This window comes from Dysidea avara, chromosome 2 (assembly GCF_963678975.1).
Source record: "Dysidea avara chromosome 2, odDysAvar1.4, whole genome shotgun sequence".
NCBI lineage: Eukaryota > Metazoa > Porifera > Demospongiae > Dictyoceratida > Dysideidae > Dysidea > Dysidea avara.
This window is the reverse complement of record NC_089273.1, coordinates 50203136-50230390: the sequence shown is the minus strand read 5'-3', so window position 1 is coordinate 50230390 and position 27255 is coordinate 50203136. Positions and strand designations below refer to the sequence as shown.

At 37.6% G+C, this 27255-nt stretch overlaps 2 protein-coding genes across 3 annotated transcripts in view; both read left to right on the top strand.

Annotated features, from left to right (window-relative positions):
* LOC136247554 (uncharacterized) overlaps positions 1 to 27255 on the top strand; it is a 90775-nt gene that overhangs the window by 57125 nt on the left and 6395 nt on the right. The window contains exons 7-11 of the mRNA XM_066039309.1: positions 2213 to 2298; positions 8647 to 9387; positions 10075 to 10155; positions 10206 to 10370; positions 15581 to 15719. Coding sequence (XP_065895381.1) covers positions 2213 to 2298; positions 8647 to 9387; positions 10075 to 10155; positions 10206 to 10370; positions 15581 to 15719 — 1212 coding nt within the window. The remainder of the gene's footprint in view (positions 1 to 2212; positions 2299 to 8646; positions 9388 to 10074; positions 10156 to 10205; positions 10371 to 15580; positions 15720 to 27255) is intronic.
* LOC136246249 (uncharacterized) lies at positions 18335 to 20381 on the top strand. Of its 2 annotated transcripts, XM_066037672.1 has the most exons (3): positions 18335 to 18467; positions 18602 to 19995; positions 20249 to 20380. In XM_066037672.1, exons 1-2 carry the CDS (start codon positions 18452 to 18454, stop codon positions 19960 to 19962), a joined length of 1377 nt encoding a protein of 458 aa, XP_065893744.1. In that variant the 5' UTR covers positions 18335 to 18451; the 3' UTR covers positions 19963 to 19995; positions 20249 to 20380. The 2 variants fall into 2 exon arrangements, with proteins under 2 accessions (XP_065893744.1, XP_065893743.1); XM_066037671.1 differs by having other exon boundaries at positions 18335 to 19995; positions 20249 to 20381.

Sequence of the window (27255 nt, the reverse complement as noted above, 5' to 3'; positions counted from 1 at the left end):
GCAGAGGTCCTTCTTATACTGTTCTTTGTGTGAGATTGTTTATATCAGGTGCATTTATAACATAGCAGAAACAACTTTTCAGTAATTCAGAGTTGGAGTGTATATGTAATGATCCACTGCTTGTATGACACATATGTCTAGTATCATTCTTTCCTTTGATGCAGTACGCTCATGCTCAGCAGTTGTAAAAGTTTTTAATGTTTAGTTTTGTAAGTACAAGAAAAAATTAGCTGATTATAGAATGAAGAAGTAGTAAAACAAGGGAGGCACCTACTCATGCTGATGTATAGTAGACGTTTAATCTCTGCCTTCCTTGTTCTTTTTGTTAACTTTTTTTATGTCACTATGACTGATGAACCTATGCATATGGCATGAAAGGAAAGAGTGGTGCTGGACTTAACTTATTTTCCTGAATGCCACACACCCCACCTACCAGATACTTAATAGCAAAAATAGCCATTATGCTCTTTTTCAACTACATACGTATATTTCACCCATTAAACAGTACTACAAACGAAGACCAGTACGAGAAGTGCTTCTGTAAATAATCCATCTGCTATAGAAAATATGCAAGGTTCCTGTTACAAACGTAGGGAAGCTATCATTTGTTACACACTGTGAATCAACACCTTGCACTGTCAGTGAAAATAAGTGAGACATGTACACAAAAGATGACATAAGTAAGTCCATCATGTATGCATTCTACATATTGCTGTATGCCAAAAGGTATACCTGTCAGGCTGAAGCAACATCTAACAGTGAAAAAATCTAACCAGTAGCCTTAGCCATCACCGAGTTAAACATGTCTGAAGGAATCAGTCAGGTAGGAAGTTAGTCAGTCAGTCAGTAAGCAGAAATTTCCACTGAATATCTTTTCTATAATTTCGTAGAAACTCTGTTTTGAAGGAACTTTTGGGCTTTCTTTCACCTTACCAAGATGCCATTAAGGTATTGTGAGGCTGTTTTCTTGGTAATATTCTTTTGTGAGAACGTGTAAACCTCAATATACAGTCTTTATCTAACAATAGTATACAGTACTAGTCTACTATATTTAAACTACGTACGTATATAGCTGCATTAAAGAATTTCCTTGCCAAATTCAACACATAAGTATGTTGGAAAACTGGTCTTGTCACCAATGACGGCAGATTTGATTTTTCATCAAGAACACAAAGGTACATGAATAAACTATCAAATTTCATTATCAAAATCAGCTAGACATGAGTGGTGTGCTTTTTCTGGCTGCTTTTTCCCAAACAAAGTGGCAATCTGTATAAGCGGTCTGAGGCCCTAATGCAGCTCTGGCCAGCCTGGGGATGTCAGTGTGTGGCTGTACAGTGCTGTGGTGTTGAATAAAGATCTGTAGTGTAAAATTAATGTCCTTTCATTAGTCCTCAGAGAATTATGCTCCAAAATTTTCATTATTATTCTATTCCACATTTCTCTTAAAAAGTTATCATTATGCTTTTATTATTCCCAAAATAAACTTATTATTCTCAAAATTATTCCCAATTTTTATAAAAAGATACTCGACTTTTGCAATTTATATTGTTTAGAAAGATTTTGGAGTATTAATCATCCTGTTCTATTGGACAGGAAAGCTATCTTATAGCCAAAAAGATGCATAGTTACTATTGCAATAGAGTAAAGATTATTCTGCTGACTGTTCTATTAGCGTTGGTAACTACTCTATAAGATTATCTCTATCTCAATTGTATATTTTATTATGTCAATTGTGCTCTTAAATAACTTCAAAATTCTCCTGCGCATTCATCAGATTTGCACCAAATTTGGTGCAAAGATTTGCCTTTGTACTCCCTTTACGTGTGACAAATTTCAAGGCAATCAGATAACACTTATGTATTTTATAGCAATTTTTGCAAAGTGTGCAAAAATGAAGAAGAAAATTGAACTTTTGGATACTCGTATCTTGAAAATGGCTGGGGTGATTTTCTTCAAATTTTAGTATGTGGACTCCTTTAACTGGCAGGAAACTTTGCAGCAAAATTGGTTCCGATTGTTAATGGATCAAGGAGCTACATTCTTCCTGTCAATATACCCAAGGCGTGGCGTGCCAGCTTTTTGGCTGCACAGCACACTATTGTGTGTGTTGATATTGTATGTGTTGATTGATATACATACCAACATAACAGTTTTTTACTGGTGTACTTATCCATAATAGTTTTTTGTTAAAATGTTAATATTATTTCAGTGGTTCAAGAAACCTTCCAATGTTCTACTGCATCTAATCAAGATGTGACAGGAAATACTACAACAGCAGACTCTGCGGTTTTAATGGTAAGATAAATACCTGGTTTCAATATAATTACATACATATGTGTATACATATGTATACTGAAAACATCCAAGCCATGATCTATTGGTGCAGCCTTCATGCTATATGTGTATACAGTATTGTAAGATCAGAAAGATGGCAAATAAGATATGGCTGCAGTAATGTAAATCTAATCAAAAACAGCCAAGCTGTAAAAAAAGGAGTGCGGCCCTTGAAAAGGCTATGGTGAAAAAAGATGTGAAATCCAAGGTGGCGGCCAAGAAATGGCTGTGATGGTAGGTTAATGGTAAAAATTTTAATAACAACAATTCAGGTGAATTTTGGTGACGCTTGGTCTTGGCACAAAATTCACCTGAATTGTCGTTATTAAAAATTTTACCATTAACCTACCATCACAGCCATTTCTTGGCCGCCACCTTGGATTTCACATCTTTTTTCACCATAGCTTTTTCAAGGGCCGCACTCCTTTTTTTACAGCTTGGCTGTTTTTGATTAGATTTCACTTCTTTTTGTGTTTGTATACCCCAAAGCTGGCGTATGGCCAGCTTTGGGGCTTTTTAACCTATCTTTTTTTCTTTACCACAGGAAAAAGAAAAAGATGAAGCAGATTATATAAATACTTTAACTTATTCTGATTTTATCAGTAAATGTACAAATTATATATATATAATGCATGTATTTATTACATGTCAATTAATCCCCACAGGATAATTTGCAGCTGATCTCTCTACTGGGTAACTTGAAATGTAGCTGAACTCCCTACGGGGTGATTTGCTTGCAGCTGAACTCTCTACAAGGTAACTTCTTCTAGCTGATCTGTCTACAAGGTGACTTGTTTCTAGCTGGTCTCTCTACAGGGTGATTTGTTTGTAGCTGATGAATTCTCTACAGGGTGATTTGTTTTCAGATGAACTCTCTACATGGTGGTTTCTTTGTAGCTGAACTCTCTACAGGGTGAATTGTATGTAGCTGAACTCTATGTAGGGTGATCTATTCATAGCTGAACTCTCTACAGAGTGATCTGTTTGAGCTGAACTTTCTACAAGGTACAGTATCTTCTTCTAGCTGATCTCTCTACAACATGAATTGTTTGTATCTGAACTCTCTACAAGGTAATCCTTCTAGCTGATCTCTCCACAGGATGACTTGTTTCTAGCTGAACTATCTAAAGGGTGATTTATTTGCAGCTGAACTCTCTACAAGGTAACTTCTTCTAGCTGATCTCTGTACAGGGTGACTTGTTTCTAACTGAACTCTCTACAGGATGATCTGTTCGTAGCTGAACTCTCTATAGGGTGATTTGTTTGCAGCTGAACTCTTTACATGATGGTTTCTTTGTAGCTGAATTCCCTACAAGGTAACTTCTTCTAGCTGATCTCTCTACAGGATGACTTGTTTGTAGCTGATCTCTCTACAGTGTGAATTGTTTGTATCTGAACTCTCTACAAGGTGATCCTTCTAGCTGATCTCTCTACAGGATGACTTGTTTCTAGCTGAACTCTCTAAAGGGTGATTTATTTGCAGCTGAACTCTCTACAAGGAAACTTCTTCTAGCTGATCTCTCTACCGGATGACTTGTTTGTAGCTGATCTCTCTACAGTGTGAATTGTTTGTATCTGAACTCTCTACAAGGTGATCCTTCTAGCTGATCTCTCTACAGGATGACTTGTTTCTAGCTGAACTCTCTAAAGGGTGATTTATTTGCAGCTGAACTCTCTACAAGGAAACTTCTTCTAGCTGATCTCTCTACAGAATGACTTGTTTGTAGCTGATCTCTCTACAGTGTGAATTGTTTGTATCTGAACTCTCTACAAGGTGATCCTTATAGCTGATCTCTCTACAGGATGACTTGTTTCTAGCTGAACTCTCTAAAGGGTGATTTATTTGCAGCTGAACTCTCTACAAGGAAACTTCTTCTAGCTGATCTCTCTACAGGATGACTTGTTTGTAGCTGATCTCTCTACAGTGTGAATTGTTTGTATCTGAACTCTCTACAAGGTAACTTCTTCTAGCTGATCTCTGTACAGGGTGACTTGTTTCTAACTGAACTCTCTACAGGGTTATCTGTTCGTAGCTGAACTCTCTACAGGGTGATTTTATTGCAGCAGAACTCTCTACATGATGGTTTCTTTGTAGCTGGACTCTCTACAAGGTAACTTCTTCTAGCTGATCTGTCTACAGGGTGATTTGTTACTAGCTGATCTCTATACAGGGTGATTTGTTTGTACCTGAACTCTCTAAAGAATGATTTGTTTGCAGCTGAACTCTCTACATGGTGGTTTCTTTGTAGCTGAACTCTCTACAAGGTGACTACTTCTAGCTGAACTCTCTATAGGGTGATCTTTTCGTAGCTGAACTTTCTACAGGGTGATTTGTCTGCAGCTGAACTCTCTACATTTGTAGCTGAACTCTCTACAAGGTAAATTCTTTTTTCTAGCTGATCTCTCTACAGGGTGAATTGTTTGCAGCTGAACTCTGTACAGGGTGGTTCTTTGTAGCTGAACTCTCTACAAGGAGAATTCTTCTAGCATATCTCTCTACACGGTGACTTGTTTCTAGCTGAATTGTTTATAAGATTAACTGTTTGCAGCTGAACTTCCTACAGAATAACTTGCAATGTAATATAATTCTTTAATGGTGTAAGTTATAAACGTAGCCGAATGCTCTATTAGGGTGACTGTTAGAGTATCTCGATCTCGCATTTGCTACACGTAGTTGGGTTTCGAATCATAACTCAGTGGTTTGTATTCCGATTCATCTGTACTACAGCAAGAACTTTCTATGATGATTATTCCGGCTACACACCGATTTTCAGCTCATTGCTCTTAGCGGTTTTCCTGGTAGGCGTGACAACTAATAGTTTTTTTATTCGTAAAATTGATTGCGTAATTGTGACACAGGTTGGGTTTTGTGTCATATTATCTCCATTGTCTTTATCTCGATTCTTTTCAAACCACTAAAAGGTACTCCTACGACGGTAACTCCATCTACATAGCAATTTCAGCTCATTTCGTCAAGGGGTTTACCCTGTGGGCATGACAGACCTTCAACCTTATTTTACGCGAATAATCGATCATACTTCCGTGAATGTTCATCAGATTCCTACCACAGTTGGTACTGAGATCCGCCATAATGAGCCCTTCAAGTGTGCCAAATTTCAGCCCAATTGGAGCATGCATTCGTGTTTTATGGAGGATTTTGCAAAGTGTGCGAAATGAAGGAGTAGAAGAAAAAAATGAAGAAATTAAAACAAAATTTTGTTCACTCATATCTCGGAAATGGCTGGAGCGATGTTCTTCAAATTTGGTATGTAGACTCCCCTAACTGGCCGGCACTTTACTAGCATATTTGGTTCCAATCGGATTAGGGATCACAGAGCTACATAGGTGTGAAAATTGCGTTTTCTTTCTTCCTGTTACTATACTCACGGTGTGGCGCATGGGCTTCTTGGGCCGCACGACACACCATCGTGTGTCTTGATCAGCAACAATATTACCAGAACAATAGTGAGAAAACTAGGGAGATCCTTGTTTTGCCTTCTGATTAATATTTTCCATGCACTACATTATCTACCTTTATAGCCAGTTATTTAATATCTGTTTCACTACTCTTGCTTCACTCTAGTAAAAGGATAGGGTACTACATTTTGTTAAAGGCAATACAAAATAATAAGACCTGTAAACTGTGCTAAATTTTAGATTTCCAATTCTTTTGTACATATGTAGGAATTAACCAGAGGCGGTACGACACACTCACGTCAGCTCATAGAATTTGTACAGAGCAATTAAAAATCAACTTTAGAAGAGTTTCATTGAAAGCTAGGTGCCAATTGAAAGCTTTTCGTATGCGTAATTTAATGGTGCGGTGAACCCCAAAGAACCCCAACTGTTTGATATTTATATACAATTGAAGATGCCTTCACATGATAAAGAGCTTACCACACGAAATGGAGGGCAAACAGCAACAATCGAAGAGAGTAGCACTTGAAATTGTATTCGAGGTCTCCATAATCCAGTAAAGTCAGATTAAGTATCAATTTAGAAGTCAAAATGTACAATTAATGTGGGTTATTTTTGATACCGCTTAACGTGTGTCATACCTCCTCTGGGAATTAATTAACATTGCAACACAATGGAACAATTCCTGCACCGTTGGGCAGGCATATATCAGTTCTTACTATCATGCAGTACGATAGCACTGTATAGTAGGGACCACAAAAGAGTAGGCGTGGCCCATGAAATAACATCACCCGAAACCCTGCCTCAATTATCCCTGACAGCGATGAGGCAGTATTGGTTAGGTAAAACTAAGCCCAAACAAGGCTTTTGGATTGACCCGAAATGCTTTCAACAAGTTGCTACAGAATTTTTAAAAAATTGTTTAACGGAATTTTCTACTGACTGAGTAAATGACTGATGCCTTTAGATAAGCGTGACTTGATAATGGCTAAGTCAACAGGCTTGATTTTTTCACTGTTCGATGTCACTTCAGCCCTAGAGGTGCCTTTTGGCATACCACAGTACATACAATGCATTCTTCATGGACTTACCAGTGTCCTCCTTTGTGTCCCAATCATCTTTGCTGACAGCAAAATTGTCGATTTGGCAGTGGGCACGTGATGACTTCCCTTTGTAATGGAAACCGTATTTTTCATAGTGGCTATTTTGATTACAGAGGTGCTTTTTGAACAGTTCTTGAATTGTACTTCTGTGTAACGGGCTGAACATAGCTGACAAGGAAGCGTAATGAATCCTTAACTTTTCAGATATAACTGGGGCACGCGGAGCCATTTCAGATGTGGTATGCAAGGGTTCACCAGTCATAGTAATTATTTACAAAAAAAAAGGTTATGAACAAGTACACAAAAAATTTGGAATTTTCAACTAGAGTATCGACCATAGCACATCGATAAAAAGTACTGAAACAAGCTGGAGTAGTCCATGGTATTAAATAATAAGAACTGTTATATCCATACTGTGCATTTCCCATTATGGTATATTGAGCACAGTAGGGATCTAACACTTCTTATATATTATTGTTTTACTGTGATTTAATATCATGGACTTGTTTCAGTACTTTTTATCATAGTAGTGGCATGATTTAGGACAAAGTTTCTTCAGAGTGCTATGCAGATTTTTTGTATACTTGTACTTAATATTACTTTATTCCATAGCTCACTTGAGATAAGCACGGAGATCGAGATACTCTAATAAATCAGTCACAACAACGTGTGTGTATACCACAGCCGTGCAATAACACTAAGTTAGCAGACTAACAATTAATTTAAAATGAAGTAGGGTTCCAGTGATAAAATGTAGTGAAACAAGAGATACGTATGAGTGATGCTAGCTATTACAACATAGCTGTGTGGGATAATTCCTACTTTGGCATTGAACAGGTGGTAGTAACATGCCAAAAGTGTGGAGGGGGCAAAGCTAGCCATAACCAGCTAACCACAAACTGATTAATACCCATGCAGACACACAGGATCCCATTGATAGGACTCCTGTAGCTAAGTTCATACGTGCATTTATATAAAGGTGTGTGAAGTGTGTTATCACTAGCTAATAACTCTACAGCTTCACTGCATAGCTTGTCTCTTCCTGCTAAGGGCTGCATTACTCTACAACTACTCCATGTGTTCAATGTATGTATGTATCACTTGGTCACATGAAGGTCTTCCCTTTATGTTTAATGTACAAGAATTACAACCTTAACAGTTACCTGGAAAGTGAAACATCATACCTTGAAGGAACTAGGATGTCTGCTTTAGCAGATGTTCCCAGGTAGATCATGTGAATACTACACTGCATTTACAGTTGGCCACTTTCATTTTCAGTGTCCGTCTCTCTTTAGATTACTTGATTAATTTACTTCACCAACCAAAGTGTTCATCATGTACTTTCTTGTTTAATCGTCGGTAGTCAGCAACTGCCATACACTTACACACTACAGTGAGACTGCCCTCTTAGATCTGTTACCACCCTCAATTCGAGCTAAATATTCATGGCATTCTTTTCACTGTTTAAACTAATAACAAATATCGCATAAATTACAGGCACTTTGGGTTTAACACACTGAATGGCTTGACAGTTGCGGTGTTCTGGTGATGCCACCAGAGACATTGCTGTTGCATAGCGGCTGTATGGCTTCCCATATGAAGGTATGTATATGCTTTAGCTTTGGCCCCATACTTTTGAAAATGGTTTGGGGCTATGGCCCCCTCCCCCAATATATTACACCTTGATTATAACCATTATGTACGTATATTACAATATGTACACAGTTTAATCAGGTAATAGCTGTTTTTAAACTAAAAGCTGTGTTAACAGATTTGCATTTTTGTTTAGAACAACCGTGCTTGGATTATCAGCTCAGAAAAATCAGTTGTGTATTTGAAGTTTTTAGATCTCTTAAGCAAAATTGTTGAGCTGCTATCTTCTGTAGATGTAACATTGTTTAACATTGCTGAAGAATGTCGGACTCTACTAGCTTGCAATGATCCTCCCATTTCATTGTTCACTGAACAGTATATCAACAAGCTAGTTAGTTGCAAATCTCCTGCTATGTTGAAGAATCTGTTATTACCATTTATTACTTGGTTTGATCACTCCATTCTGAGACATCTAATTTTAGCTAGTAGAAGCACAGAGGGAGAGAAATCATTAAACCGGTTTACTTCTTTAATAGATTGTAGTGAACTTCTCACTATTCCAGCTCCATCTGAACTGATAATCCCACTTGATGGCAGTGACTACACTTTAGTGGCTACGAAATGTGATATAAATGATCAAGATGTGACTGTAAATCAAGTTTTAGACTTCAAAAAATCATTATTACAACAATGGGGTATAACTGAGCATGCTATTCAACTTGTAGCAATGCATGTTGCTCATAATGTTTTGTACTGGATGATCCCAGAGTCTATTACTCCATTGGTTACTTGTTGCACTGGTAAACAACATTATCAGTTAAAGCAAAGTGGGATAATTTCAAGTGCTGTTTTATCAAAACAAAGTTTGTATGATGAGCAGAAAAGAGATATGATGCAAAGCAGCTTATTTTGTTTTTTAGATACAAACAATGATTTGGTGAGCGTATGTATACATGTGTGTTTGTACATTTATACGTACGTACAAAAGTGATAGATACTCTATGAATGTATGCATATATGTGTCTATATATTCACATACACGGCTATGTTATATATAATTGCATAACTTTTATGTATTCTTTCCATGTCTACATATCACTTTAAAAAAAACATACATACAGAGTGGACTTTCTAGCTTAAATGACAGTCATCCATGTCACAATAATAAGTTTAATTATTTATAATATATGTACATACTTCTAGCTATGGTTTGATCTTGGCTACATGTGTTGTATTACTGTTGTTGTGAGACTCGTGACATATGTACATGTGACTACATACATGTCTTAGGTGGCAACAGCAATGTGACATAATTGTAGATAGAGTGGTATATGACTTTTCCTTTCATGTAGACAAGTGAATACAAGAGTAACCACTAGATTTATTTAAACATAGCAAAAAAATTGATTAGGAAAAGGCAGCTGGTACATTCTGGCTACATTGGGTGATTGCTTTCCTGGCATAGACTATTCACCTGCTATAGCAGTGTTACATACAGTACATATTAGTGTTAACAAGCAGTATTCTGCATGGCCTTTCCTGAATTGTAAAGTATGCCCTCAAGCCCATTTACAGCTCTTACATTTCTAAATTTTGTAAGTAAGTAATATATTATGCTTCACAGGAACACACATTTCTGCAAAGACAGCTTCTGGATATTGATCGCAATACAACTGCACAGCACTTGATTTTTAATCAAACAGAGGTATTCTCCATTTATATAGAGCATTTAGAATATCAATTTTTACCTTATAGTTGAAGTCTGTATCACAACAGTATAGTGAATTGCAAATTCAGTACCACCAGCTCCAAGAAGAGTTATCTGATTTGCAATCATATGGAAGTATTGATCAACTAAAATCTGACTTTAAGAAACTTTCAAGCAAGTATCAAGCTCTTAAGTCAAATGCTGAAGCAAAGGTTTGATTTTTTTAGCACTGTACATGTGTACTTATGTGTACATAAGTACGCATTTCACCCATTGTATTTAATTTATTTTACTGTAAAATTACACCTGCACATGCAACATGGGATATTGCAGATCACATCTGGTCACATACATATAAATATGTGAAGACATGCATGTAAATCTGACTACTTAGATTATATACGTGCATGACTAAATGTGACCGGGCCTGCGAAAATAGGGCATGTGGGAACAAACTACACCGTGTCACTCTACAGGTCATATCTCAGTGCTGGAATAAAATATATGTATTTTGTTACTTGTATCATAAAGCCAATTAAAGTCTTACTAGATGTTCAAAATTGCATTGCCATAGCATTATGGTACAAAATGTTATGAGTGATGAAAGTTTGAAAAAGTAGGCAAAAATCATGTGCCCACATGACCCTATTTTTGCAGGCCCGGTCACAAATTTTATTTGCATTGTAGCTTAAGTGATTGATTACAACCGGTATAATTATATCATCGACTACCCCCATAGAAATAATGAATTCCTCCGTAAATGCATATCTGTTTATTGGACTGTTCTTGTTATTAAACTATTTGAGTTTATAACTCACACTCCAATCATGCGATAAAATCTTGGTGGATGTATACATTATTACATGCTGAATTGCAGCCAGATAGTGCAGAGTTTTCTGGTGTAGTGGTAATTAGCATCTGATCGATAATTTATAATATGGAAAATGTGAGTCTGGTTGATGACAATTGCTGGTGGTTGATAATTCCTACTTTACATGGTTTCAGTCTACTGCACAGTGCGATTCTCAATCTACAAAAATAGGACCACAACTATTTATAGCTGAAATACAGCCAGTGCAGATGGTGAAAACAGGAAATTTATAGGACCTTTCTTCACTGAGTTAGGAGTTGAAGGATGAACGTGGTTGATAATCGGTCGCTTACACTATACTTCCGCACTACCATACACAGATTTAATGCAACATCACACCCGTGAGGACACCACTCATGGGCACAGCACTCCTTGACTGCAAGCAATTTTGTGTCATACTGCTCAATGCTCTAAAGTTTCATTAAGGCGAGAATTTGAGCAAGCAGTTTGTGCTCAAAGCACTTGACCCTATTATTACTTTTGTAGTGCCTAACCATTATTTCTATCGTGTACACACAGCTATGCATGTGTGTACCTAGCAAGCTAACACAATGTGGGTACTTACTCTTGTTTGTGCTTGTGAATTATTCTTCCATTTTGTAAGCACAAAACAGATCAGTTTTCAAAACGTCATACTGTAGATGGTGAAATTTCAGTGCTAAAAACTTTTGAATGGAGTGATATTGTATGAAATTAAATCACATGTACAACAAGTTAATTCTACTAAGATTTTTCTATACTGTAATTTTAGAAGTTACCAATTACAATTAGTATCAATATCCCCCCCCCCCCCCCTAAAAAAAAAACTGATGCATGCCATCTAAAGTGCTGCCTTCAACAATCATTCTAGAAACATCTTACACAATGAAAATCATCTTTAGGGAATATTAGTCCATCTAACATTATCTACTACATTAAAAGCAACAAAACACTAATATGCAGCCTGATATAGAATTTGTTAAAATTGCTCAAACTCAGATTGCAACTCACTGCCTGCCCACCCACCCGCCTGCTTGCCTGCCTGCCTAGTACAGTGGAACCTCGTTTATCCGAACCCCTGGTATTAGCTACACTCTACTGTTGATCCTTTATACCTGCTGACAGTCACCAGTTTACCTACATGTGAAGAAAATGAAGAAATAATATGCAATGCTACAAGTTTTTTTTTTAATGCAGTAATTCTGTTGGTCTACCAGTGATCTACACTGATAACTTGACATACTTTACATTAAATAATAACTACACTAATTTAGGTGACTGTACATGTTATAACACTTCTCAGACAATCTGTATTTTTAGTTGGCTAGGCTAGCTCGCCAATATCATATGAGAGTACAGTTGATTGCAGAATTGTGGAAATTTTTCTTTCCATTCCGTAAACATTCCGTGAGCTGGAAAACTATTTGTAGTGACACTAGATCAGCCGGAAAAACAATAGTGTGGTTCACTTGTTGTTGAATCCGTGGCAAGGACAATGAAATTTACTCGCAAGGAGCGTTATGGAAACACTCACAGTACAGCATACATTTTTCAAGAATTTTGTATGCGAAATTAGTTTGCGAATGAAAGAAAGTGTGAATCAACTCATCAAACTTCTCTAAAAGTCCAGAAACTCTACAGGATGGAGAAGTGCACAGGAGATAAAGGAGCTTGGGAATGGCAAAACAACGACGCAACAGATAAAAGGCATCATTGGCAAATAAAGTCTCCAGACGTGAAATAAGAGTCAGAATACATCCAAGCTTGGATTCGAAACTTGAAGATAGTGCATCAAGAGTAATAGAAGAACCCAACAAAATTTTAGTGTACATGAGTACCATGCCTCGACATTGAGGAAGTCATCGCCGGGAAAATGGAAATACCTTCCACAACGTCATCATGTCTGTGTAGCATACCAGACAGTCACCAGCCCTTGATATGGTGTGACGGTCCCTTGGTTTTACTACTACTGTGCTGGTGTTAGTAACGTTCCTACAAGTGAGTGGATTTGTTTGAGTTGTTCCATCAGGAATACCTGTTCAGTGTGAGTTCTTTGACATATTCCAAAGGGGACTTGTATAGAGTGCTCAAGTACTCACAACTATCATTAATGGCTGCATTTCTAGAGATTCTGGTGTCTTGGCCTGGTGGAAAATTCTGTTTTATGGCTGCACACTTTAGCTATTCTCTTACTACTATTGTAAATCGCCAAGTTGCAGCAGGCGATTCCAGCTCTATGGACTTTTCCTTCTTCTGTACAACCAGTGGTCTCCTACAAGTAGGCCTCAGGGAATTATGTTCCAAATTGTCATCATTATTCTATTTCAAATTTCTCCAAAAAAGTTATTGATTTACTCTTAGTATTCCCAAAATGTATTCATTATTCTCAAAATTATTCCCAATTTTTATAAAAAATGTTCTACTGTACTTTTACAATTTATAATGTTTAGCAGGAATTTGGTACAATAATTATGTTGTTCTAGTACACAGAAAAAAAATTAGCTTTTAACTGCTAAGATGCTTAGTTACTGTTGCAGTACAGTACAAATTATTCCACTGACTGTTCTATTAGAGTAGGTGACTGCTCTATTAGAGTATCTCGATCTCAATTTATGTGAAATCACATAATATGCCAATTGTGTTCTTAAATGACTTCAAAATGCCAGAATAATTCCCTATTCTTTTACCCCATCATTATTCTCAAAATTATGCAGGCATAATTCCCAGACCCCTACCTACAAGGCATGACCCATCTTCGTCTAATGACTCAACTCTGCGTCGCCTAGTGGAGACCAAACTCACAGATGATGATGTTACTGGTGCAGTACGCCTTGCTAGTTCCAATAATACTTTGACACCTATGATGATGAGACATTATCTGGTCTTCAGTCGAAGCATCCATCCTCTCCTACTGACTTAGAGTTTCCTGAACCACCTGATGATTTTTCAGGGGATTTTGTTAGTTTCGTGTGCTGTTGTTACTCATGCTATACGTAGCTTTGGGTCTGGATCGTCTGCGCCCTCTACATTTCAAGGAGTTAATTTCCCAGTCTACTGGGCAAGCAGGGGTTTGTTTGTTGAAACCACTGGTCAACTACATGGTATTAGGGAAGTTCCATCCTGTTTTCAACCATTCTTTTTGGGGAAAGTCTTTTAACTTTACGGATGGTTTCTGCCCAATTGCTGTTGGTAGTGTATTTCATCGTCTTGCTGCAAAGACTGCTTGCCTTTGTTTAGGGTGTGGGTTGGGACTTTTCTTTTGCCCAGCGCAGTTAGGTGTTGGAACCCCTGGTGGCTGTTAGGCAGTGGTTCATGCTGCCTGTCAGTTTTTGTCATTAAGTTCTCACTAGTTCTATGCTTTTAATAGTGTAAGGTGTGACCGCTTTCTTCATGTCGTGAGGGAGAAGTTTAGTTGCTTATTTCACTTTGTCTGACTTGCTTTTCATACCTTAGCTCACCTATGTTTTGGTGACTCCATCATTCTGTCTGCTACTGGTGTGCAGTAGGGTGATCCCTTGTGTCCAGTCCTTTTCAGTCTAGCCATCCATTCCTTGGCTAGTGAACTAGTATTGACATTTAATGTATGGTATCTTGATGATGGGACTCTTGGTGGCTCACCACAGTCTGTTTTAGCAGATTTTACAGCTATTCTGGAGCAATGTTCTTCCCTGGGGCTCTCCTTGAACCTTTCCAAATGTGAAGCATACATTGCAGGTGCATCTTCCACCCCCTTTGCTGACGAACTACAATCTATTGCACTTGGTGTCCGTCTTCTTGATTCTTCAGAGGTGACTTGGTTAGGTTCTCCTATTACTCTTGATGTACTACCTTGAAGTTTCGAATCTAAGCTTGGATGAATCCAGACTCTTATTCCACGTCTGGAGACTTTATTTGCCCATGATGCCTTTTATGTGTTGCTCATTGTTTTGCCATCTCCAAGCTCCTTTATCTCTTGTGCACTTCTCCATTCTGGGACAAATCTGTTTAAGGTTTAAGATTAGATACTGGGCAGTCAGCTCAGCTGGTTTGCCCAGGAGGTGAAAAACCTCAAAAGGTACAATCACATGCATACATTCTATTAAAATAATAATTACGATAATAAGGTGACTTGTTTGTTGTTAAACTCCCTATAGGTGGATTTTGCCAAAGCTGAACTCTCTACAGAGTGACTTGTTTGTAAGTTAACTCTCTACAAAGTGACTGAACTCCCTACAAGGTGATTTGCTTGTATCTTTCCTGAGAAAGAAAGACTGCATCTATTACCTAAAGGTACTTGGATTGCGTATGCATATAGAGTGGAGCAGAAAAAAGTACCAGCTTTATAAGAAAATTGTACAGGAGTCAGTGGAAAGTGCAAGTTGTGATTAGCAAAAGTGCATTCTATGAAAAAGTATAGGAAGTAATTAGCAAGTTAAACATTTTTTTTTTCCTTTTGGATAAGGGATCACAGAGCTTCACATACATGAAAATTGTGTTTTCACTATGATGATAATGTATGTACTGCTGCACATCCTACATGTACCTATCTAATTATTTGTAGTACAAAAATAAGTACTGTTGTTTTGTGTTTAGGTAAAGAAGGATAGTACAACTACTACAACCAGTACAGCTACTACAACCAGTACAACTACTACAATCAGAACAGATATATCTATAAAGAAGGATATATCTATTTCTGATGATAATACCTCAGAAATAAATTCTTATACAGGTTTGCGTGAGTATGTGAGTACTTGTAAACCAACTATAAATGTCAACATGTATAGAAAAATAATTATTTTAATGATAACTAGAAACAAGCAACATCACCTTTTTGTATGCAGCATAAAACATGTACAAACAATGATAGATATTTAAAAAAATTAAATAAAACAGTCCACAAGATAAACAAAGTATTTAATTGTACATGGCATACATTTTTAATATGCAGTATGAAACATTTGAGTTGTGATGCATAATGGTTGATATTAACACTGACAAAATGTGATGTCATAATTTACACAATGGCCATGTTAATGCTGAGACTTTAGAGACTTTTGCACACAGTAGTGAAAATGAATATTGTCTGTAGTTCTTTTACATATGGGTCATTCCATGTCAAATCACAAGGAATTTAGGTCACCTATCGAATTGTGACAAAACGTGCTGTGTTTGTAGTACCTGTGATGACTCATGTAAATCTCCATACACCCCCATAGTTTCTGATTATGACCACAAATATTTTGAATATTTCATTAAAAATTGGTCAATCTCTAGTTATAAAATCAACTGTAACTTTGTACTGTGTAAATATTTTGAAACACAATATTTACTGATGGAAGGCTATTGATTGACATTTCCAATGATCCCTTAATTACAGGAAATTTACTTACTTATGGTTCAAAAGTACTGTAAACTTTACTCCTTTATATTTCAAAAACTACTGCTTGAAATTCTTCAAATTTTCTTGTAACATATGATTGGGTCATGATCTATGGTTGATAAAAGTTTTGTAGTGGGACCTAAATGGATATAATAAATTATGTGTTGTGGTGTGCAGTGGAATTTGGTAGCCGTATGGGAGTGTACACCTCCAATAACCACTCGCAACAAGGTCGTGCCAGGTTTTCTTACAGAGTGAAGGTGTCTAGGTACAGTGCAACTTGTATTAGTACCACCTGTATTGAAATACCACCTGTATTAAAAGAGACCACCTATGTGATGCAGTAAAATACTTCTCTGATTGGATATTAATGTATGGTACCAAAGCATCAACCTTTTCGGGCAAATCCATAAATTTAAAATGGTCCATATTAGACAGGTGGACTTTAAATGAGATCACTATGTGTTCAAAAACATGTGAATGTTGTATCATCTCATCAAAAATACTTTTATAAAGTCAAATCCTGCCATAGTGTACTTACATACTTAGCCCCACTCCACACTATTCGATGTACGTACATAGCTGCATAGGTGCACAGACCTCCTCAAAAAGGATACCCGGTCACATTGATATAGCCAGGATATGTGTTCATGATCTCACTTTATCATTGTATGCACATTTGGATCCAAGAGAAGTCTGTGGTTTCTTGTTTTATCAATGGTCCAGGAAATAGAAGAGTTACAATAGCTGTGAAATTGTCACCAAGCACCTTTGTGTGTACTAAGTGCCTCTAAAAATAATCATCGTGTTGCAATTATTTAAGACATTTTACAGCTTTTAAGACTTCACAACCATCTGAAAAGGACAAAGTGGCAAAAAATAAACAGTGAGACACTGCTAAAAGGTGATTATTGGCTGCTTCAAAATGCAGTACTGAACTAGAGAATCTGGCTCTCCCCAACCATTTACAACTTAGCCTGTTTATGCCCCTCCCCTTGCCAACTCCTGGATCTGCCCCTGCATGCTCCTGTCATATGATATCTTATCTGGAAATAGTAGGTGCAGTTTTTAAGCCTATAATAGACACTGTCAGTTTCTAGAATACTTTGTGAATCTCAGTTTTCATTAGCATTCATTAATTAATTTTAATGTTTAATAGTTAAATATTTATGATTTCGAAAGGAGTAGCTAACTTTCAATATTTGTGACTTAGCTAGTCTATATAACTAACCTACGTCGATCGATTCACAACCTCTCAATGTGGGCCCCAGTTAACAAAACATTCTTGACTACTCTATTAGAGTATTTTAATGTAGGTGGTTGCTCTATTATAGTGTTACAATCGTTTTAGTGAAAGGATCCAAGCAATGCTGCAAGGAAACATTGTGCTGTAAATATAACTATATCCAACTTGTATATTGCATAATGATAAGGCATTTTCCATGGGTTGCTCCCATTTTCCTCGAATTCTACTTACCCACAATACCTAAATCCTCACACTAACAAAGCTAATTTATTTTGCGATATCAACAATTTGTCAAGTATGTCATAGCAGATATCACTCATTAAACAGCTATCATTTTATCTACAGATAATTCCTTCCTGATAGTACTCACCTGATGAACATAGTTTCCATTATAAAATATCACTGGTACCAAATTGGTGCTAGGCTTAACATATCAGAATAATTGTTAAAGAAATTCTACAATTGCTGGTATACTTGTCAGCTCTTGAGCAAAATCTTGATTTTGAAACATAATTTTGAGTAAAATAGGCTAAGTAATTGAGCAATCCTCATAGCTACACAATTATTATGCTTTTGTGTGACAAAAACAATGCACTAAATACATTATTGTAATCGACATGCATTATCTGTTAATAGACACAATCCAAAACCACGCCCACTTTTAGATGCCATTTTGAATGGGGCCAGTTCAAAAATGCCGCATAATTGTTGTGTTCCTAAGTGTCGGAAAAAAGAGTATAGGACCGTTACAATTGATGGAAAACTGGTAAAGGTGTCTTTTCATAAGCTCCCAGACACTAGCAGCAAACAACTTCAACTCAAATGGCTTCACGCGATGCGTAGGGATGTGGGTATGTCGCTTCCGTGTTTGTATGTAGTAGACAACAAGCAGCTTGTAGAACAAGACACGGCAACAAATGTCAGTCTGTGTTGAGAACAATTGTTCATAAAGCTTGTAACTAATAAATGGTGCATTATATTTCAGGTAATCATTTCAAACCAGGCCAATGGACAAAGATATGTTCCCTCCATTTTTTACCTACTGATTTTTATAACTTTTTTGGTGAATATCGCACTCTAAGAGAAGATGCAGTACCATCTATTTTTCCTTTTGAAACAAAGAAGAGTACACCAAGAAGGCAGCTTGTTAGAGTTGGATTGGATAAGTCCAGTGATGAATCCAGTATGGAGCAATCCAATGAAGTCTCACAGACAACTAGTGATGGTCCTGGGCCTAGTTCTCGTAATACTCTGAAGTGTATGAGAGAACAAAGTGGTGGGCTAGAAGAAGCCAATGCTGAAGTTACAAGATTGAAGAAAAGATTAGATGAAATGAAGTTGGAGATAATTGAGCTAAAGAAGTGTGTTTCTAGAAAGAGGTTTAGTTTTGAATTGATTCGAGAGTCAGACAAAGATGTAAATAATTACACTGGTTTACCATCTGCTGCTGTTTTTGATGCATTGCTAGACTTCCTGAGTCCAGGTAGAAAGCGTTCTAATGTGGTATATCGAGCTACTGCTCAGAAGTGGACCAATGATGATGAAGCGCCTGGGGAGGCAGAATGGAGAGAGAGGGAAGCACAACCAGGGAGACCAGCCAGCCTAAGCCAAGAAGATGAATTGTTTTTGGTGTTAGTAAGGCTGCGTCTTAATTTGAAAGAGTATGACCTTGCCCATTGTTTTGAAGTATCGCAATCTTCAGTCTCCAGGATTTTTTCTACTTGGATTAATTATTGTTACTTACGCTTAGGAATGCTCCCTTGCTGGCCAGATCGTACCACAATTCAGAATACCATGCCCGCCACTTTTAAAGAGCAATATCCGAACACTACAGCCATTGTGGATGCAACTGAAATCAAGGTTGACACACCATCATCGTTATTGTTGCAGTCACAAACTTACAGTAGCTACAAATCCACAAATACCTTCAAAGGTTTGTTTACAATAAGTCCAGCTGGGCATATGATCTTTGTGTCATCACTATGTACTGGGTCAATTTCTGATGTTCAGCTGGTGGAAAGAAGTGGATTTTTAAACTTGCTACAACCAGGAGATGAAGTTATGGCTGATCGTGGATTTACTATTGAGAATTTGCTGACTCCATTAGGTGTAGGCCTGAATATTCCACCATTTCTTGGTAGCAGACAGCAAATGGACGCAGGTGAAGTTGTAGAAACGCAGCAGATAGCTTCACTTCGTATCCACTTAGAACGGGCTATCTGGCGTGTGAAGGAGTTTGATATATTGAGTGGGACAATGCCAGCTTCGGTTGCTGGGTCAGCAAATCAGATTTGGACTGTGTGCTGTTTATTATGTAATTTTCAGGATCCTCTAATATCATGTTAACTATACAGTATTAACAATAATATTATCATATATGTGACCGGGCCTGCGAAAACAGGGCATGTGGGCACAAACTACACAACATCACTCTACAGGTCATATCTCAGTGCTGGAACAGAATATTCATATTTTGTTACTTGCATCATAAAGCCAATTACATTCTTACTAGATGCTCAAAATTGCATTGCCATAGCATACTGGTACAAAAAGTTATGAGTGATGAACGTTTGAAAAAGTAGGCAAAAATCATGTGCCCACATGCCCTATTTTTGCAGGCCCAATCACATATTACTTAACTGTTAATTTAGTATAATTATTATTCTTCCATGCCATCTTTATTATGTGTACATGATTTAGGTAAAACATACCTAAAATAAAATTCTGTTAGTGTTTCTTGCATGGTATCCCAGAAGTCTTTGTTGAATGTAATCCTCTCTACTGTAAAATTTTTGTAAGTATATGTGACAAAGTCACACCACAACACTTTAGCTAGACCCATCTGACCCTGAATTTGGTAATAGTGTTTGTGGTTCTTTTTCTAGGTTACCTTGCCATCAATAACTTCAGTGAAAAAACTTGGGTCACTAGTGGCGGCATCTTCTACCCGAGAAAACCTATGGGTATATGGACACTTGATCTCCAACAAGCCAACTGAGTCTTCGGATGGATCACTAATGATACCATCTGGAGAAGCGCCAAGCCAAGGCAATGATGGGTTTACAACTAACCCACAAAGGCCAACAGTGTTACCTGTACTGGATGTATACGCATTACGAGCCTTAGCTTCATTTTGGTGCCCATGACTCATCTGCACAGGAAGGGAAGAGTAATTTTTAACTTCCAAAAAGGAATCGATAAACTTATCAGGAGGAAGAGACTGTCTAAGTAATACATCTCCAAATCGAGATGCTGTGACCCTTCCTACCCTCGATTCTTGCCACTTAGAAGACGTTGACTGTTGCCGTGTGTTCTGTTCTAAAGTGTGAGCCTCATCTAGTGTCAGTTTGAGCTCATCCAGGACCTGTTTTTGTGCACTACCAGTTATCTCATAAACGCAAGGAGTGTTATCTAAAGTACCTAGTGGTAAAGATGGCAGTTTGTTCTGTGTTTTGTATGTTTCCTTTGGGTGCTTGAACTCCAGAGTTTGGTAGGAAAGGACACAACCTTTTTGTACGATGCCTAAAGGAGTAGTCACTGGATTCAATTCAGCTGGTATCTCAGGAAGAAACTTTGCAAATCCACACCTGGGTTTAGATCTAATCAAACTTGCTTTTCAGCTTGCTTGCTCTTCAGTGTTGTAGTTTTGCATGGGTAGAGCTCTGGCCTCATACAAAGAGCAAGTAACAGGATCCTTATTGGTGTCAGGTTGATGTTGCTTAGCTTTACAAAAAACAACATTCATGATTGGCTCTGCTTCAATTTGGCTGGGTCGGGGCTTGTGCCATGTCTGTTGCATTTGCGTGCAGCTCAGATCAGCAGAAACTGACTTTAATTTCATCAGCACATAATGAATCAATTGTTTCAAAAGCCCCACAGTATGACTGCACATTCCAGAGCTTCCAGCAACACAGGAACAAAATGCTTTAGCAACTTGGTATGGAGGTCTACTAGAAATAGCCACTTTCAACTCGTGCATTGAGTCATTCTTCTTTTGACTCCGGTAGCATCGAGCTTGGACATACACAAGATCATTCTTACAACAGAAACGAACATGCCTTCCTGGAATGTAAGACTCCATGAAATACTGGTGTCCTCGTTGTAACATAGAGTAATCGACATTACAATAATCTTCACTCTTTTTCAACTGCTTGCCAGATGATTGTAGATGTGAAATTATTAAATCTTCTGTTAAGAGTGGTGGTAAAACACCCTCTATTTGCTGAGTGTACGGACCCTTTGGCCATTCCATCTGTTCTTGAATCTCGTCCTGAATGTTGACATCATTTGAAGCTATTCCATCCACTCCAGGATTGTTTAAAGCCTTCCTCTGTGTGTACAGCTTCTCAGGGTCTGGGTCTACTATTCTTTTGTCCCAGCCATTAGATATGTAAGCCTTCACCCTGCACACACAAAAAGCTAAATATGAACATGTTGCTCAGTGCTGAATGATCTGTATACATACACAAGCAGTCTAAATGACCAGTAGCTGATATATCCACTGAGCAGCAGGCTAATTTAACAAGCGCTACAAACCACAGTATCTATGTTTCAGCTGAAAACTACACCTTAACATGCTAAACTACAACTCGACAAGTCTCGCAACAAGTTAAACTACAACATAACACTACTAAACAAGGTTTAGTCAAGCCATAGACAAGCCATAAAACGGCCTTTCGTTGTGATTATTATACCAAGTCACTTAATGTTGAACACAATCGGCTTTGGTTTTCAGCTTAGAAAGGCCCTTAGCACCACGACAACGCAGCCAAAACTTCAACTCGACAACACAGGAAAAAAAGTGGCATTTCCTGTTGCAGGGTATGTGCAGGAAATTTACAGGACAGGTGACATTTCCAGCACATATCCGGGAGATGGAAATGTACAGGAAATTTGCAAATTTCCTGTACATTTCCTACTACATGATAGGGCACAATTTCCTGCAGATTTCCTGTACTGGACATATGAAATTTCCTACAGATTTCTTCTATAAGGTATTTATGAAATTTCCAATACATTTCCTCTATACAGTATCTATGGAATTTCCTATAGATTTCCCCTATACAATATCTATGAAATTTCCTGTAGATTTCCTCTATACAATATCTATGACATTTCCAACAGATTTCTCCTATACAGTATTAATGAAATTTCAAATACATTTCTTGTACAGTATCAATATAAAACTTCTACATGTGGTAAAAACTGTAAACAATAATATCTACATGGTACTACATTATATACAAGTACACAGTTTCAAGGGTATAGTATAGCTACAAGTTAGTCACATAGTACAGTACCATATATCAGATTTTGTGACCCATCACGAAAACTTCTTTTGCTTGGACAAAGTGTGATCACCTGGGCTGAACCTGTTTAATTGACTACCATCTTTATCATCATATCAGCATGTTTACTCCTTAAGCTTGAGTTTTAACTTTCATTAGCTCATCGTGTCACTCCTTGCTAGATGTCTCTCTGCTCTCTTGGTGTGTCGATGTCACTTAATATCTTCTTCTTGATTGATAGCTATTTCCACCTTGCCCTTAAGTTCGGCATATTACAGCTGCTCCACTTTATTGAAGTTTCTGCAAATTGTATAATGTAACTGAATGCACGGTATAATGCACATTAACAAAAAAATGCAACCTACACTACAATACAACTATTTTGTTTTGTTTTTCTTGGACATTTAAGAAAGTTAAACGATGCAAGATTACTGAAAACAGATCCAGTGTAGCCATATGAAAAATGTTTGTGGTCAGGGCCAACAAATATGAAAAACTGAATACATTAATACTATGCATAGAAAACACATTAATAGTAGGACCTAATGTATTTCGCAGACTGGACTCATGCACTGAGCTAAACAGCTTCTTAACTGTTATCCAGGTATTATCTAGCTCCTGTACCACTGGAAACACCATTATCAAGCTAAAACTGCTGAAGCTGCTCTTCCTACAAAGTCACAGAGTTCGCGAATGTACTAATTTAATAGAATGTTTACAAAACATGTGAACTTGTGCATACTAGCAGTGGTGGAGGCTATTGTGTAGTTGCGTAGGATTAATTCCTTTGCTGCTTTACTGCTTAGTACTAGCGGATAGGCTACTGTGAATGGCCAGAAGTAAATACTTAGCGATGTAGTTAGTATTGCGCTATCCGCTTAATGCTGCCCGCTAAGCTAGTTTACACCGATCTACAAATATGTTGTCACTATATAGACTGTGTAGAAAAGGCTATGTGTAGCCTATATCTAAACTATTTATGCACTATTATAACGTCTTGTAAATATTCTAATAAATTACGATATTTGTGACTTTGTAGGAAGAGCAGCTTCAGTAGTTTTAGCTTGACATTAGTGTCTACAGTGGTACAAGAACTAGAAAATGCCTGGATAATTGTTAAGAAGCTGTTTCTAGCTTAGTGTGAGTCCACTCCACAAAATACATTAGGCCTATTAGTAGAAGGTTGGCAGCTATTCTTGAAAACTAGCTCCTTAAGTGGCTGAAATACAGCAGAATCAATACCAAAATCTTTGACTGACTGATGAAGGCCATCCACCACTGATTCTCATGAAGCGAGGTCCTCGTGTCAAAGCCAGAAAAGGTGAGTAGAGCCTGACAGGACACCCAGAAATCATAACATCAAGAAACCAGTTTTGAGCATCAAAATCGCCGGATAGTTTGATAGTGTAGCTACCGACTAGAGGTGGTTGTTCAATTTCCCCTGGTGTATAATTTGGATCGTTTTCTAAAATCAAGTTACAAATAATGGTAAAGTACTGTGTGGTATTATGTTCAATCCAAATGCACCTGGGAATGCATACATACTGCTCAAGGTACTACTTAGCACAATTACAAGCGATGTAGGATATAAGGTTACACATATTTTGAACAGGATGTCTGTTTGTGGCCTTGTTTAATGATACACCACAGAATAAACACATACTACAAACAAATAAACACATAATTACAAACAAGACTTGTAATCACAAAAGAGAACCTCACCTACAGACCAGGTAACACACCAACGACATATTCAGTAACAGCTCAAACTCAATTGTAGGTTGGCATCCTGAGGTCCGAGTGACTTTTTCAACAGGTGCTATAATCTTAATGATGTTCACCATCTTGGCAAAGCTTGATACATCTGGTGATACATTCTGCTGACAAGTAACACTATATTTATCTCCAGACATACTACTCTATTGATGGGTGCGATTTTGATAGCCTGGATATAATAAATATGTGTGTACTGGACTAGGCGACTCTAAATGATGCCTACCTTGTTTTCCTGCACCGAGTTGTAGTAAGAAGAGCTTGTTTGTTTCCTCACATTAGAAGCAGTGGCAATAATACCATTCCTTTTCACATACACATATGGAATTATAGCTGTTAAGGTAGGCGGGTGATGTGTGAGTAGTGACTTAGAGTCCAGAACCCCTCGAGTTGAGACGACCGCTTCACTGGCATTTTTTAATTTCACTACTTGCTTGTGGAGTCTTCTCTTTCTCTATATCACATAAGAACGCTTCGATTCTCTCCAACTTTCTGCCAGCACCTGCCAACGTCGCCATTTTTAATGTTCCCGCGCAGCATAACAAACGCCTCAACTTTTGTCAGAAAAAATATTAAGTTGTGTGCTTAGTAAAATCGAGGTTAAAATCAATCGGTTAAAATTCTTGCTCTTTGCGAACCACCCAACCTTTTACTCTAGAATAGAAAGAGAGTATCTTCCCTCATGTACAGCTAGCTAAGCTTTATACGTAGCTATACTATAGATTATATAGAGGGCTATAATCTATGGTTATACAATTGAACTCTAGTGCACAGACTAACGTATGAGAAGCCATACAATCGCACGTAAGAGTTTGCTACTTAATATCATTTCAGCCCTTCAGTACACTCAGGCTTACTTCAAAGATTCTGTTGAGCAGCATGCAACTGTCAGCACCCAACTAAATTACGTTTCAGATTGCCGCATTTCTTGAGTGATGATTTTAAAAATTTTCCTGGTGGAGGGGGGGCCTGCCCCCAGGCCCCCTTGAAAATATGCTACAATTGCTATACCCTCAACTGTGGTGGCCTACCCGACTCTATTTTGCCAGAGCCGGCCCTGCTTGGTAGTCTTGTTCGGTTACACTTTGGTTCACACTTATCAGATTTGATCAATTTAATTGTTCAGGACAAGTAGTGCAATCTGGATCCAGAGGCAGAGATGGTTTCAGTGCCCATGGGTGATTAGTGCTGTGAGCAACTGGCAATCTGGCTCAGTGCCCGAGACATGCTGAAACACGTAGTAGCTGCTGTAATAAATGAAGGAGTTAATTATATAATTAGATACAGAATTTTGCATGTATGATCAGCTTTGGCTACACAGCATGTGCAATTCCTACTGAGCCAAACTGGAAATTGACAAATAGCTACACCAAAATCTTTTAAGTGCATTCTATGTAAGTAATTATGCATCTGATGTAAAGCAAAATCACACATCACAATGTCGACCCAATTTCATGTAGTGTCAAACTCATACATTATGTAGTCGTTTTTCTATGATAAATTGTGTGGGAATACTACCTTAAATAGACATGTACTTCTTGTAGCCAATATAGCTCCTAATGGCGTTCATTCCCCTTCATTGACTCATTGTCAATAATTTCTCAATGGACCACCCTATAGTTTGTGGCTGCTGATAGTAAAATATCTGAGTTGAGTTAGCTACATATACGTATGCTGGTGAGAATTTTATAAATTTATCCCAGAAATTTTATTGCAGTTGTAGAGGCACAATGGATCCTAGCCACTACTGCTATGATCCAGTAGCAGTAGTGGCTACTGGATGGTAGCTTCATTGGTTTCGTATACGTAATTATGTGTTGACCTGGTTATAGTGGTACTCCTCTGGTAAGAGTAGAAATGTGTGTGCTGAAGCTCCAACAGATACTGTAGAAAATGTATGGGAGATGAGTTTCCCAGTTCGCTGTGTATAGAAAATTGTTCCAGCTCATCAATAGAATGATTTTTTGCTTATTGTGAGATTACACATAACAGCCTATAATATTAATTAGTTTTATGGTGATCTTGTGTAATTCATAATACAAAGTGACGTAATTATGCATAGGTTGCTTGTTTTTGTTTTGTGCCATGGTTACCAATGGGGCTCAATAGAGAGTGTCTGGAAAGCCACCCATTTGTTTGTTTAGCTATTACTAGCAATTACAAATTGTGGCAAACCTATTATATCAAACAGCATGGAGCATTTTTCAAGCTGTAATAATTTGTTATTACATATATAGGTATATTGATCATGGGATTATAGTTTGGTGCATGGGTTAATTTCTATATTGTGCAAGACAACAAAAACTGTGAAGTGTGTGATAGAATTTTCAGTGGATGCAGATATATTCATGTAATAATTCTACCTTTAGCTATACCAGTTAAACTGCATAGTACAAACTGAAAATAAAATTATTGCAAAATTCTACAGTAATTTGAGCTGAAGTGTAACCATATCAATTTAAAATTCCATAGTAACTTCAAATCAATGACAGTGAAAGTGGCATGTGTCAAACTTATATTACATGCCTAACTGCAAACTACCGTAACAGGTGATATGTACTAATACAGAAAATGCACC

Excerpts from the sequence above, each read along its gene's own strand:
- LOC136246249 (XM_066037671.1), top strand. The coding sequence starts at position 18,583 with ATGGTGCATTATATTTCAGGTAATCATTTCAAACCAGGCCAATGGACA.